The sequence below is a fragment of the Myripristis murdjan genome, chromosome 10, assembly GCF_902150065.1.
Source record: "Myripristis murdjan chromosome 10, fMyrMur1.1, whole genome shotgun sequence".
Taxonomy (NCBI): Eukaryota; Metazoa; Chordata; class Actinopteri; order Holocentriformes; family Holocentridae; genus Myripristis; species Myripristis murdjan.
Window position 1 is genome coordinate 34,638,130 of NC_043989.1, and position 14,547 is coordinate 34,652,676.

Here is a 14,547-nt window from a genome sequence, read left to right on the forward strand (position 1 = left end):
GATGAAAATTTACAAAAACGACCACATCACCCACATTCTTCAGAACCTCCACTGCCTCCCCATAACCTCAAGAATTCAGTACAAGATTGCCCTCATCACCCATCTCTGCATTTACAGCAACGCCCCGCAATATCTCAAAGACCTGCTTACTCCTCATTCATCCTCTCGCAACCTCCGGTCCCAAAGCTCCAATCTCCTTCATCCTCCCCGCGCGAGACTCTGCACTATGGGAGACCGAGCCTTCTGCTCCGCTGCCCCCCACATTTGGAACTCCCTCCCTGAACATCTTCGAAAACCCCAGTCTGTGGACACTTTCAAAAACGGACTCAAAACATTCTTGTTTAGGCAGGCGTTTTTAAGCTGTCCTTAGTTGCCTTTGAATTTTCATCCTGTGCTCTTGCTTTTAGCTGTTCTGTCCTTTTTGCCTCTTACTTGTTGTTGATTTTACTGTTTTACTGCTCTCTGTGTTTTTGTTATACTGTTTCAGGTCTCTGTAACACTTTGAGATTCTTTTATGAAAAGTGCTTTTGCAAATTAAATTTATTATTATTATTAGGGCCCGAGCGCTGAAACAGCGCGAAGCCCTATTGTATCTGTACCGTTTTTAGGGCCCGAGCGCTGGAACAGCGCGAAGCCCTATTGTTTTTGCTTCGTTTTTTTCTTTTTAGGGCCCGAGCACTGTCCCAGTGCGAAGCCCTATTGTATTTGCTTCGGTTTTTTTTAGGGCCCGAGCACTGTCCCAGTGCGAAGCCCTGTTGTATCTGTAAGGTTTCTTTTCCTTCTCCCTTATTATTACGTCTCTTTAACGCTTAATTTGACCCCCTCAACATGCTCAAAAACTCACCAAATTCGGCACGCACACCAGGTCTGGCGAAAAAGTCGATAAAATCAAAAATCGGAACTCCCCCGGAGCAAAAATGGCCTCGGTAGCGCCACCTAGGGACGCAAAGGCAGCCCCTGCGGCCCACAGGAATGTGATAGAAAGACCAAACCAGCGCCGAAATGTAGATCTCATCAAGCCCGACATTTTTTCGTGCTCGTGCCCCCCACCTAAAACCAACAGGAAGTCCACAATTTGCGTTTGAAAGTCACGTTTTCGCCCAAATTTCCACTTTGCATGACATCTATCTCCTCCCAGGGCGTTAATTTCATCGGCTTGCAAATTTAATAGACAACAGAGAACATAGTGCTTAACAAAAGTTCAGAAGGAATTTACATTCCTTTGAACCGTTTGGATTTCAGAAGCCCTCAATAGTCTAGTAGAAATTTCTTGAACCCAGAAATGTTGATTATTATAAACTTTTATGATTGAAATGCAATATATAGGCCTAGTATATGAAATTAAAATTGGTTGCTAAGAGTTGCATGTTGAGCATTTTTTGTAATTAGCATAATTAGCTAATTATTAGCAAAAAACAGGAAATGGCTATAATGTGGCTTCTAGTTAACTTAGAAAGGTGATCTAAGACCCTAAATCCATGTTTGTGATGTCCAGAAACTCATTTCTTACCATGGTGAAGCCCTACAACCTTCCCTCATTAGCATATTTTGCATAAATTGTGTAAAAATGAGGCAAAAATCAGGATTTTTTTTTGTTTTTTTTTTTGGATTTAATCAACAAAGAAAGATGATCTTAGACTCTCACAGACTCTAAGTCTGTGTTTCCATATCCAGAAATTAACCTCTTGCTATAACTAACTCATGCAACCTTTCCTAAGGTGCATGTAAACATGTAAATTAAAATAAAGAAAAAGAAAAATCATCAGACTTCCCAGAGTAAGTCCATTGCAGAACACTAATCACAGCTTTCACTCTCTTCATCATCTCTTTCCTCATTCCCTTCAGCCTCCTCATTTTCTATGTTGTCATGTATTGTGAATGGGTTACAGCAGCGCACCTCCCCTCCTTCACAATTGCAATAGTCAGTGCAACTGAGACTTGCAGCATGGCAGCTGCAGTTGTTTTGGCTGCAGGCCTTCAGTGCGCTACAGCTGCAGCTGGTGACGTCCATCAGTTGAACTGGAGCCACTGCCTGGGTGGAAACAACAGGTATGACAGCCCCTCCTTTGGCAACCTGCCATCCAAATGTAGTGATGTCCCTGGCTTCTGCAGGTGGCTCCCTCTGATCTGCAGCCTTCCACAACATGACCTGGAGATGAGCGTGAAGTATGTGTAGCATCATGTTGGCATCAGTTGGAGGAAGCTTTTTTAGTTCTGGTGGCTTTTTTCTCCGTCTGTATATCTGGTAGCGAGCATCATTCATCGACTTGGCCTTCGTCTGTCCATACAATGCCAGAAAGAACTCTGTCCCGATGTCTTTTAGGTCACTCAGAGTGGCATCAGGTTCCCCTAGCACTGTATTCAGACCAAGCATAGTACTTCCTTGAAGTACTTTCAGTGCAGATGTCTTGCCTTTTCCACAGGGATAGCACACTGTGTCACATCCGGAGAGAGCATGCATCCCCAGGAGACCCTGACATTTCTCACCTAACAATCTTACGGTGGCATTTATGTCCAGGATGGTGCCATCCCACTTTTCCATTTGCACTGCTGATTTGACGTCAGCCTTCCAAACCCAGTACACTAACAGGACAAATACATCAGTGTCATCACATAGGACCCGTATGGTGGGAGCCCCTGCTCTGGCTTCTTGCAGCATGTAGCTAATGAGGGTGATATCAGCCTCCTCATGCTTAGCGATGCAGTCCATGTGGTTCACAAGCTGGATGTTAGCAGTTGTGAGGTCGAATGTGCACAGAAGGCGTGATAGCTGCATCTTATTAGATGTGCTCTTCATCACAGCTTCGCGACCTGGAAGAGGGGTGTTAATTGTTAGCTTGAACTCAGTTGCACCAACTCCTGCTCGTCTTGTCCTCTCATGATCTTTGGCTGTGGGCTCATCACTGTAATGGTCAAAAATGACGAGGGTCTTGGCTCCAGCGACAGTATAGGTATTGGCAAGGCGTGCATTGATGGTAAAGGCGATGTCCCTGATTGTACCAGCCACAGGCCAGATGATGTGGTAAAGCAGCTGACTCGCATCAACGAGCACAACATCGGGAAAAGTAGGGTTTTCATCTGGTACTCCCAGTTTCTTAACAAGGCCAGACTTGTCACCTTTCCTCAGGCAACCAAACTCATCAATGATTGATGGTGGAACAGGGCTGAGCTCATGATTGAAGACGTCTTTCAATTCTATGCCACGCTGCTGCCCCATGACTAGAAGACGAGCGAAGAGGGCCTCCATATCGTAAATGGGCTTGCCTTTAATGGTCATAGCTTTCTTCATCACCTCCATGGTTTGTACTCTCTTCTCAATGGTGCTATGGAAGCCGTCTGGAAGAGAAGCTGCAAAATCCTTGCTCTGCTGTTCCCCAATCTGAAGAGCATTCTGCACATTCACAGAGTCTGGGGCCACCTGTCCATTCACAATGTTGTACAGGATATTCTGATTCTCTTTCAAGGGATGAGAATGCTTCTGGAACTCCTCTGTGATTTTCTCATGGTCTCTTTGATCGAGTTCTTGCCTTCTCTCACCTTCCTGCTTATGTGTCCTTCTACGCTGCTTCTTATTTCCATTCACAAGTGGATTTTCTTCCTCCTCTGAATTCTCGGGTGTGTCTTGACTTGAGTACATTTCCTCCACTGTCTGAGATAGATGCGAGCAAATGGAATGGAATTTGATCCACACTACTACTTGTGCTTCATTTGTTGAGATACCTTTCAATCCACCTTGTCCTTTCCCTTGTTTGATGTAGGTCTGCTCACCAAACTGGTCAGCAGGTACAGCAGTTCCACCATTAGAGTGGCGGCAGACGTGAGCCCCAGCTAAAAGGTCCTGCTTGGCCTCCTGTGGAAGGTTCTGCACCATCCTGAGGTACCAGGTAATGTACCGTGCATAATTATGGTGCCCAGCAGCGAAGAAGTATGGGACCATCTGCTCAAGACAGTGCTGCTGAAGGAGGAAGTCTCCCCCTCTCTCTGCACGAAAGAAATGCAGAGCAATGAAGGTGGGACGAATCAGGCAGTCCACCCAAAGCCTGCCTGTGGGGTGATCACGTGCCTTGTCTAGATATTCTGTGACAGCAGCATCAGTCTGCGGTCCATCTTTCAGAAGATCTTGTAGGAGGACAGCCACAAGCATCCGATATGCACGCAGTGCATTTGTCCAGGATTTGCCATTAAGAATGCTGGCAATGCCACCAAAAGCTACTGCAAGCAGTGCTTCCATGCCAGAGGCTTTCATCAAGGTTCCAATGCAGCCAAGGAATGACATCAGAGTGTGCATCATGCCGGGATGGATGATGACAGACTTCCATCGCACTGGGTCACTCCACTGGATGAGACACGCCACGATGTAGAGCTGCAGGTCCAATGTGATGTGTGAATACTTCATGCCAAAGCTTTTCAGTGATTTGTCAAGGTAGACAAGGGTTGTGAGCACAGTATCCGGGTGTGAAGGTGGAGAATTGATAAGGGGCCCAAAGACTACAGTAGTTTTAGGCTTGTCAGTGGTCTGAGATTTTCTGTCTTCACGTGCATTATAGCCCATCCAGTCAACTGGTTTTGAGTGAGAAAAGAGCTGGGATAGCCACGCAGCATCTCTTTCCTTTGCTTGTGTCAAGCTGGCAGCAACCTGGTGCACTTCTTCTGGAGAAAGAGCGTTCACAGGAAGTGTTGGTGGTTTCAACTTGGGGGGACCAGTGTAGTGTGCCAGTTGTAGAGACTGGTCAGTGAGTTCAGATGAGCTGGCCTCATATTTCTTCAGCCGTGGAATACTCAGCTGCATCACTCCAACATTGCTGGTCTGCTGGCTGGATGCTGGCTGGATGCTGGCTGGATGCTGGGTAAACTCGGAAACCATGGCATGTGTGCCCTTGGTTCCATTAGGACTTGCAATGTAAAGGTCATAATTGTCTGCCCAACTGAATATGGGGCCCATCTCAGTTGTCAGACCAAGCCTTTTATGATAGTCATCAGCGTTCTTGGACACAAACTGTGCGGCAGATTTGCGGAAGCGTTGTACTTCATCATAATGGCTGACAAGGCCATGATCATGGAGGGTCCTGATCAACTCAGCGCTACCATACTTGTGGTGGAGTTTTACAGCCAGTCCTAGAGTGGTCTGATTGCGTGTGCCACTGATGTGCTGTTGGATGCACTGTGTCAGGGTGAGTGCAGCCTTAGTAGTTGCACCCCCAGAAACAAGATTAGACACAAAGCGCAGTAGGGTAGGACTTGTGTGCTCTATGATCTTTCCAAAGCAGAAATCACTCAGATCATACTCTCTTGGTTTTGGTATGCTGGCCACTTCTGTCTTGATCATTCTGATGAGCGTCTCAACTTCATCTTCATCATCCATCTCTGACTTCTTAACCATTTTCAGTGTTTTGCTTATGTTCTTCCGGAAACCCACCAGAGTGTTACAACCTTCCACATGTAGAACTACAATTTCATCACCAAAATAGTCACGCAAATTTGCAAACATCTGCTTTTGAGTCAGTGCACCTAGATTTGTTCTGTACATTTCAAACAACTCACAAATAGTCCACGTCTCATCCATGTTTCCCTTCATTTCCTCTGCTACAAATCTTAGAGACTCTTCGATTGCTGGCTTACAAGACTTGTTTTGTGGAATTTTGGTGAACTTGTTATAGCAGCTTTGGTGGTACTGAGCATCACTGGCATGCAAATCTCCTTGTACACTGGCTAATCTTAGAGACACCGTAGAGGACCAGAGATCCTGCCGCTCATCACATATGTCTTTCAGTACCTGCATGAATGTTCTTGTCTCTTTCCCCAACTTACCAATATTCATTCATTTATTTGTTTTATTACATTAATTATTTAAGGGGAGCATTTCTGCACATGAAAACATAAACCTACAGTCTTTCTTTGTTGATTAAATCCAAAAAAAACAAAAAAAAAATCCTGATTTTTGCCTCATTTTTACACAATTTATGCAAAATATGCTAATGAGGGAAGGTTGTAGGGCTTCACCATGGTAAGAAATGAGTTTCTGGACATCACAAACATGGATTTAGGGTCTTAGATCACCTTTCTAAGTTAACTAGAAGCCACATTATAGCCATTTCCTGTTTTTTGCTAATAATTAGCTAATTATGCTAATTACAAAAAATGCTCAACATGCAACTCTTAGCAACCAATTTTAATTTCATATACTAGGCCTATATATTGCATTTCAATCATAAAAGTTTATAATAATCAACATTTGCGGGTTCACAATGGGGCTCTATGGGCTGGCTACTAGACTACAAAGTCAGAGTGTCCACAACCAGCGCCTCCACTTTTTCCCATGGACCCTGGTGTGCCTGCTGTGAATTAACATGCACTTGCCGTGAGCATAAGCACTAATTAGGCCCCAGCAGTCCAAAGTAAAAGTCTGACAGCTTCCAAACCTATGCCGATGGAAAGAGGACTAATTCTCCTACAAAAATAGTAGGACTTACTGTGGATTGGAAAAAGTTTGTGGCCGCGGTGAAGACTAGTTTAACAGGTTTGGACTCTGTTTTTTTTTCCTCTGCTCTGCCTGCTCTGCCTTTCCCCCACAGAAGCAGAAACAACTCTCAAACTCAAATGCAAGCTTAGGGCGACATCTGCTGGAGGAGCACCGCTAGTGGCTGGGCCAGAACTTTGTGTGTTTATGTGTGTGTGTGTGAGTGTGTGTGTGTGTGTGAGTGTGTGAGAGAGTGAGTGAGTGAATGAGTGTGTGGGTGTGTGTGTGTGCATGCACATGCATGTGTGTGTCTGTGTGTGTGTGTGTGTGTGTGTGTGTGAGTGTGATTGAGTGAATGGCACCGTGAATGGACTGTCCCCGACGGGCACGAGGGGGTCACGGGGCACGGGTGCGAGGGCCCGTCCAACGCTGCTTGCAGCTTTAATTAGGAAACAGCGTGAAGCCCTATTGCATCTGTACCGTTTTTTTTAGGGCCCGAGCGCTGAAACAGCGCGAAGCCCTATTGTATCTGTACCGTTTTTTCTTCTTTCTTATTAGGGCCCGAGCACTGGAACAGTGCGAAGCCCTATTGTTATTGTAGTTAGGGCCCGAGCACTGGAACAGTGCGCAGCCCTATTGTTATTGTAGTGTTTTTTTCTTCTTCTTCTTCTTCTTTTTAGGCCCGAGCCCTCCCTTAGGGAGAAGGGCCTATTGTTTTTGTACCGTTTCTTTTTTTATTCTTACGTGTCAATCGGCCTTAATTTGACCCTCTAAACATGCTCAAAAACTCACCAAATTTGGCACGCCCCCCAGGTCTGGTGAAAAATTCGATAAAATGGAAAAACGCACCCCCTAAGTGCAAAAATGGGCTCTCTAGTGCCACCTAGGCACACTAAATCGGCCGTTGCGGCCCACAGGAATGTGATAGAGAGACCAAACCAACGCCGAAACGTAGGTCTCATTAAGGCCGACGAAAAATGTTGTTAAGACCGAAGCCCTAAAACCAACAGGAAGCCCGCAATTTGCCTTTCAAAGTAAAAGTCGGGCCCGAAATTGCGCGTTGAACAAAAATTATCTCCTCCGAGGCCGTAAATCGTGGCGGCTCAAAAAGCTAATACATGAAAGAGGATACAGTGCTTAACAAAATTCTGAAGGATTTCGTCATTCCGGCCTTAGTTTTTAAGTTATAAGCCCTCCAAGTCGGCAACGCCGACTTCGAGGGCTTTTTTTATCCATGGAGTTTGGCGTGAAGAGGCGCACACTTGGCACTAAATAGGCCCCTGGCGTCTAAAGTAAACGTTGCACGGCTTCGAAACTTATGCCACACGAAAGAGGACGAAAATTCCTACAAAAATATGAAATTAATTTTTAAATTGGAACAAGTTTGTGGCCGCTGTGAAGACTTTTCCAACATTTTGGACCCTGGTGTCCTCTCCTCTGCACTCTGCCCGGTCATGTGACTCACTCTAGGCAACGGACAGTTCCGCAATACACACCCATTATAAACCGTCAGCGGGAGCAGAGAAAACAGTCAAACTTAAACTGCCATAACTCAAAAACGGTAAAAGATAGCAAAATCTTGTAAATACGAGATTTATAGAGCCGAGTCTTGTGCCTCGTTTAAACTTTGAAAAAAGTCTGTAACTCAAATGATGTCCGAGTGGCGTTACCTCAAACATGGGTGGATTTGATCGATTTTCCATTGGATTGCATGGGGATTTCTCTGTCTGCCTGCCTGCATTTTGGTCTGCCTGTGCCACAGCTGCCAGTACTCATGTATTAGCGCAGTACTCATGTCACTCACACACTAGGACATCCTGGGCCTTTCAAAATAAAAGCCCAAAACTCTTTCCAACTGAAAGCACAGAAAGATACCCTTACAAATGGGAAAAATGGATAAATTGTCTGCACTTCAATGACACAAACATCGTGGCGGACCGGCACCGGTGCGAGGGCCGACCAACGCTGCTTGCAGCTTTAATTAGGGCCCGAGCACTGGAACAGTGCGAAGCCCTATTGTTATTGTAGTGTTTTTTTTTCTTCTTCTTTTTATTATTATTACGTCTAAATAACCCTTAATTTGACCCCCTAAACATGCTCCAAAACTCACCAAATTCAGCACGCAGGCCAGGTCTGGCGAAAAATTTGATAAAATGGACAAACAGACCCCCAAGGTGCAAAAATGGGCTCGGGGGGAGGGAGCAGAAAACACTCTCAAACTAAAACTGCCATAACTAAAAAACGGTAAAAGATAGCAAAATCATGTAAATGGGAGATTTATAGATCGGAGTCTCGTGTTTAAGCTTTGAATCAAGTCTGTAACTCAAACGGTGACCGAGCTGTGACACCTCAAACAGGGGTGGGTTTTCTGGATTTCTCCATTGGATTGAATGAGGATTTCTCTGTCTGCCTGCATTTTGGTGTGATCATGCAGCAGCTGCCAGTACTGATGTCAAGCACACACTAGGACATGCTAAGGGCGCCATCTACTGGAGGGGCGCTGCTAGTGGCCAGAGGGGCACCAGCAGCGAATGTACTACCAGTGGGTTTTCTGGATTTCTCCATTGGATTGAATGAGGATTTCTCTGTATGCCTGCATTTTGGTGTGATCATGACACAACCGCCAGTACTGATGTCAAGCACACACCAGGACTTCCGTGGCCTTTCAAAATAAAAGCCCAAAACTCTTTCAAAATAAAAGCACCGAGAAATACCCTCAAAACTGGCACAAACGGACGAATTATCTACACTTAGACATGCGCGCTGTCCCCGACGTGCACGGGGGGGCGAGGGCCCGTCCAACGCTGCTTGCAGCTTTAATTATTATTATTATTATTATCCTTGAATATTTAAATTGTCACAATGATTAAAAATCACTAGTATTAGTGGGAAGCCACGTGTTGAATGGCTCTGACATCATCAGAATCCACTTCAGCCACCTGCCCCCCACCTGGAGCTGAGGATTTATCAGGAGGGCCACTGCTTTACCCAGAACAAATTATCTGTATGAACATGGACTGTATTTGTAACCTTTTGGATAGGTAAAAGAATACAGAACATTAATTAACTTTAGATCATGACCATTTCTGTCGGCATGTCTGGAGAGTTAGATAATTTAGTTACACTGCTGTGCCTTGTGCGTAATTGTGCATTGTGTCTCCCTTAATGAGGTGATGTAGTCAATGTTTCTGTCAGGGGATTGCTGCAAGCCTGTGTAATAAATTCAAAAAAAAAATTTTTTTCATTCCCCTGCAACCCAAACGCTATTAATCAAAATGTTAATTACTTTATGACCCGGCTCACCCAATCTGTGTATTATCCACAGTGCCCATGGACATAGCTGCAATCTGCACATCACTATTAAGGGGTCATTTGCTGTTTGTGTTCACTTTCTCACACACTGTAATTGCTACTACACTCACACATCAGTATTGCACGATCTTAAGCTATGTCCACAATGTAGTTTATTTTAGCTTGTAATAAGCAATTTAAGTCATCATTATTTTTATTTTTTATTTTATTTTATTTTATTTTTAGCTGAAAATCAGGTTTTTGCAGGGCTCAGGCCCAAAACTGCTGCCATGGTTTGGGCTTGGGTCAGGCTGAGACAGATTTTTTTTGTGATCATCAGTCATCTCCCATCCATGTATGATGATGTGGAGATCCTGATGTACACAGACACACGGTCCTAAGGGTCTTTCCAAATATTTGTGTAGATGCACATAAGATTAAAAAATGTTGGTGATGTAATGATGTAAAGTAAAACTTTAAGTAGTTTTCTTATTTTGCCCAGTGGAATGTGTACATTAAAAAGCATTGTATTTTATGTCTGCATCTGCCAGTGGGCCTTCACAACAAGAGCAGGCTTAATAAAATGTTAATTCCACTGCAGGAGAGACATGATGTTCTCTGCAATTTGGTTGAAAAAATATGTGCATATATCAGTATCGGCATCAGCCAAGGGTTGGAAAGATCGGCATATTAGATATTGGCAAAAACTCCAATATTGTGCATCCTTAGTAATGCCCACATTTTTAATAAAGGTCCTCAATGCAAAACATAACACATTTTCCCACATTTTGTAATAACTCATTACATAACGCAACTGTTACAAAATGTAGGGGTACTTTTCTTTTTTTCCTTTACTCCTTACCAACACCTTTAGCTATATACAGTTTAGTGCAAGTCTGTTCTATTATTTATTTATTTAGGGCCCGAGCACTGGAACAGTGCGAAGCCCTATTGTTTTTGCTTCGTTTTTTTTTTTCTTTTTCTTTTTCTTCTCCTTTCTTATTATTATTACGTCTAAATAACCCTTAATTTGACCCCCTAAACATGCTCCAAAACTCACCAAATTCGGCACGCAGGCCAGGTCTGGCGAAAAATTTGATAAAATGGACAAACGGACCCCCTAAGTGCAAAAATGGGCTCGGTAGCGCCACCTAGGCATACAAAGGCAGCCGCTGCGGCCCACAGGAATGTGCTAGAAAGACCAAACCAATGCCGAAATGTAGGTCTCATCAAGCCCTACAAATCACGCACTGACACCCCCCCTCTAAAACCAACAGGAAGTCCGCAATTTGCGTTGGAATGTTCACGTTCTCGGCCAAAATTCCGCTTTGAACAAAATCTCTCTCCTCCCAGGGCGTAAATGGCAGCGGCTTGAAAATTTAACAGATGACAGAGGACACAGTGCTGAACAAAAGTTGCTAAAGACTCCGTCATTACTCGATTCGTTTGGATTTTATAAGCCCTCAAAGTCGGAGTGGCCAGAGCCAAAACCTCATTTTTTCCCATGGAGTTTGGTGTGAAGAGGCTGACACTTGGCACTAATTAAGCCCCTGGAGTCTAAAGTAAAAGTCTGACAGCTTTGAAAACTATGCAGATGGAAAGAGGACAAAAATTCCTACAAAAATATGTAGTTTTGATGTGGATTGGACCAAGTTTGTGGGAGCTGTGAAGAGTTTTCAAACGTTTTTGACTCTGGTGTGCTCTGCTCTGCACTCTGCCTGGACATGTGACTCACTCTAGCTGCCTCAGGAATGCGCAATACACACCCATTGTAAGAGCTCAGAGGGAGCAGGAAACACTCTCAAACTAAAACTGCCATAACTCAAAAACGGTAAAAGATAGCTCTATCATGTAAATGGGAGATTTATAGATCCAAGTCTCGTGACTCGTTTAAACTTTGAATCAAGTTTGTCACTTAAACGGTGACCGAGCTGTGACACCTCAAAAAGGGGTGGGTTTTCTGGATTTCTCCATTAGATTGAATGAGGATTTCTCTGTGTGCCTGCATTTTGGTGTGATCATGCCACAGCTGCCAGTACTCAAGTCAGTCACACACTAGGACATGCTAAGGGCGCCATCTGCTGGAGGGGCGCTGCTAGTGGCCAGAGGGGCACCAGCAGCGAATGTACTACCAGTGGGTTTTTGTTGGAGTCGTGTGTGTGTCTGTGTGTGTGTGTGTGTGTGTGTGTGTGTTTGTGTGAGTGAGTGAGTGAGTGAGTGAGTGTGCCTGCATTTTGGTGTGATCATGCAGCAGCTGCCAGTAGTCCTGTCGGTCACACACTAGGACTTCCGCGGCCTTTCAAAATAAAAGCCCAAAACTCTTTCAAAATAAAAGCACCGAAAAATACCCTCAAAACTGGTTACTTTTATTTATTTTTTTTTTTTTATTTACTGCCAACAGACAAACTGGGACAGGATGGGGGGGGGGAGTACTTCACTGACAAAGGTAATTAGACAATATAGTTATTACAAAATGACTTTACCTTCCAAAAAGGACATCCCACGCACTTGGGTCTCAAAAAATTCTGAAAAATTCACCAGTTGTTCCTTATTTATCCAATAGGCACACTGTAAAATTTTAGTTTGCTCAGATGGATACTTTTTGAGATACGGCCAATTTAGTGAGGGGGTTATGTGCCGATTTTGGTGCGATTTTGGCGCGTCCTTATTTTTCCTCCATTTTCAGGTGTCAATATCTCAAGAACTACACCACATAGGAAACTGAAATTTGGTACAATAATACACCTCCACCTACTCTCTCAGAACATACAAACAGATCTGTCATACATCATAAATGGTAGGCATGCCAGCCCCTCAAAATGGAAAAAAATTACATGGGTTTCGTGGTCGACCATGTTTGGGCCTTCAGAAAACAATTATAGGCCCATTTCCACCAGAATGTTCTTGGTAGTATTTGGAGGCAGGGGCTACTACAGGAACGTCCTCTCGCTCGGCCCTCTCACCTGCCGTGTCTCCACTGAGAGGGCCGAGTAGGAGGAAGGTTCCTGTAAAGTTACCGGGCGGTTGCGCGACCATGACCGGGGCATTAAAATGTGTGTTGTTAAAAAAGCCTGTTGTTAGCATTAGCTAATGTCCGCTAAAGCTAATGTTAGCGCCCCCATAGATTTAGAAACGTAGATGCCGCGTTTGCTATTGCCGTTCATCACCACTATGCGTCTGTCGGTCCGCTACATTGCGCAGGGCGGAAGCTAACGTTCTAAACGTTGTAACCCCAGTAATCCCAGAGTAAACCGACTGTCACTTGCTTAATCCTGAACCGATTTTCGAGAAATTTGACTTGTTATAAACGCGAGAACTTGAACATGATACTGGTTACTTATTAGAATTAAATTCAGATACTGATGGTGGGTCTAATCAGCTCTAAATATCAAAACACCCCCTGAATAGCCACAACTTACCTCTCAGGGATATGCAGGCTACTGTCTAAAGAATAGGGAACATCAAATGTAAAAGAATATTGACAATTTCAACTTGAGTGTCTCCAAATATATAGATTTCTATATCCATTGTATTGTTAGCCTATGAAGCCGCCTGGTTGCTTGTTATTCTATTAATAATAATAAAATCAATTCAATAATAAATAGAACAAAACTATTTTTTCCCCAGACTCCAGTTCAGAGAACACCCAGTCAGTTCATCCGCACACACCCAAGACACATGATAAATCCTATTTTTTTCCATCTTCACAACATGTGAAAGACCTAAGTTTGTTGTTCCGTTTCCACACCACACTTAAGCTTGCCCACGTTGTCACCTGTAGTAATCATTTATTTTTCAGCACTCTTGGCTTGGCCTACACAGAACATCATTTTCATCTTCATTAATTCAGACATGGAATACAAAACTAATTATAATATACACATTCATTCAACATTTATTTAATCAGGTAAGTCTCATTGAGATCAAGATCTTATTTTCAGGAGACCTGGGTACATAGGCATCCACAAGCAATCAGTATAAAATGTAAAATATTAAGTTGAGAATGATTAAAATAATACCACATAACACACAATGCCGCATAATGACAGCATAATAAAATAACACAAGCAACACAAGAAAAATGTCAGGGAATATTATGAAAATCTGGGAATTAATTCCTTACCAACATTTTTCTTCACCAGTGTGTTTATAAAGGTGTTTAATAACACATTTAAAGTCAACTCCCATAGGAAAATCTGTGACAGCTAATGAAAGTTCGCACAGTCCTTGCACGCATGGTTTGCCCAGTTCTGTCAAAGTCCTCTGCCTTGAAATGACAGCTGTAGAGAAGCGTGGTCTCAGTGGGCTTAAAATCCTTCCTCCTGGCAGCTTTGGCCCAAGCTTTCCGAGCTTCAGGATATTTGGGGAACCTTTGACAAAAAACAAAGCCATCAGCAAGCCGTAGCATTAACGGTTGCTGAATGATGCAGCTAGTGCATTAAGCCAAAGTTAGCAGCATAAACATAGCTTACTAGACGTAGCTAACATAAACACACTCCTCTGAACATTTTTATTAACTAAATTATACAAAAAGATCAAAATATCACGTTTAACTTTACTTTAGTCATATACTCAGTAAGCTAGCTAAGCTAACTGGTGATGTGAGGTTACTAGCGTTAGATCACCACCACAGTGTCAGCTCATTTTCATGACAGTTTGAAGCAACATTTTACGATCACTAACTCTTTGAACATCATGAAACTGCCACTTATACCTGTGAAAGGTTATCCCACCATGTCGATTTTCTACTCAAAAGCAGCACATGAGGCTGGCATATTCGCTGTGGTCTGCTGTCTCAC

At 43.6% G+C, this 14,547-nt stretch overlaps 1 protein-coding gene across 4 annotated transcripts in view; it reads left to right on the forward strand.

The window, feature by feature from the left end:
- The window catches only part of abhd18 (abhydrolase domain containing 18), a 97,063-nt gene that overhangs the window by 77,783 nt on the left and 4,733 nt on the right, over positions 1-14,547 (forward strand). For 2 of the 4 annotated variants that reach the window (XM_030061773.1, XM_030061772.1), the window contains exon 13: positions 12,150-12,194. The exons of the other annotated variants lie outside the window; for them this stretch is intronic. In XM_030061773.1, the coding sequence (XP_029917633.1) occupies positions 12,150-12,194 (45 nt within the window). The remainder of the gene's footprint in view (positions 1-12,149; positions 12,195-14,547) is intronic. 4 annotated transcript variants of the gene reach the window in all.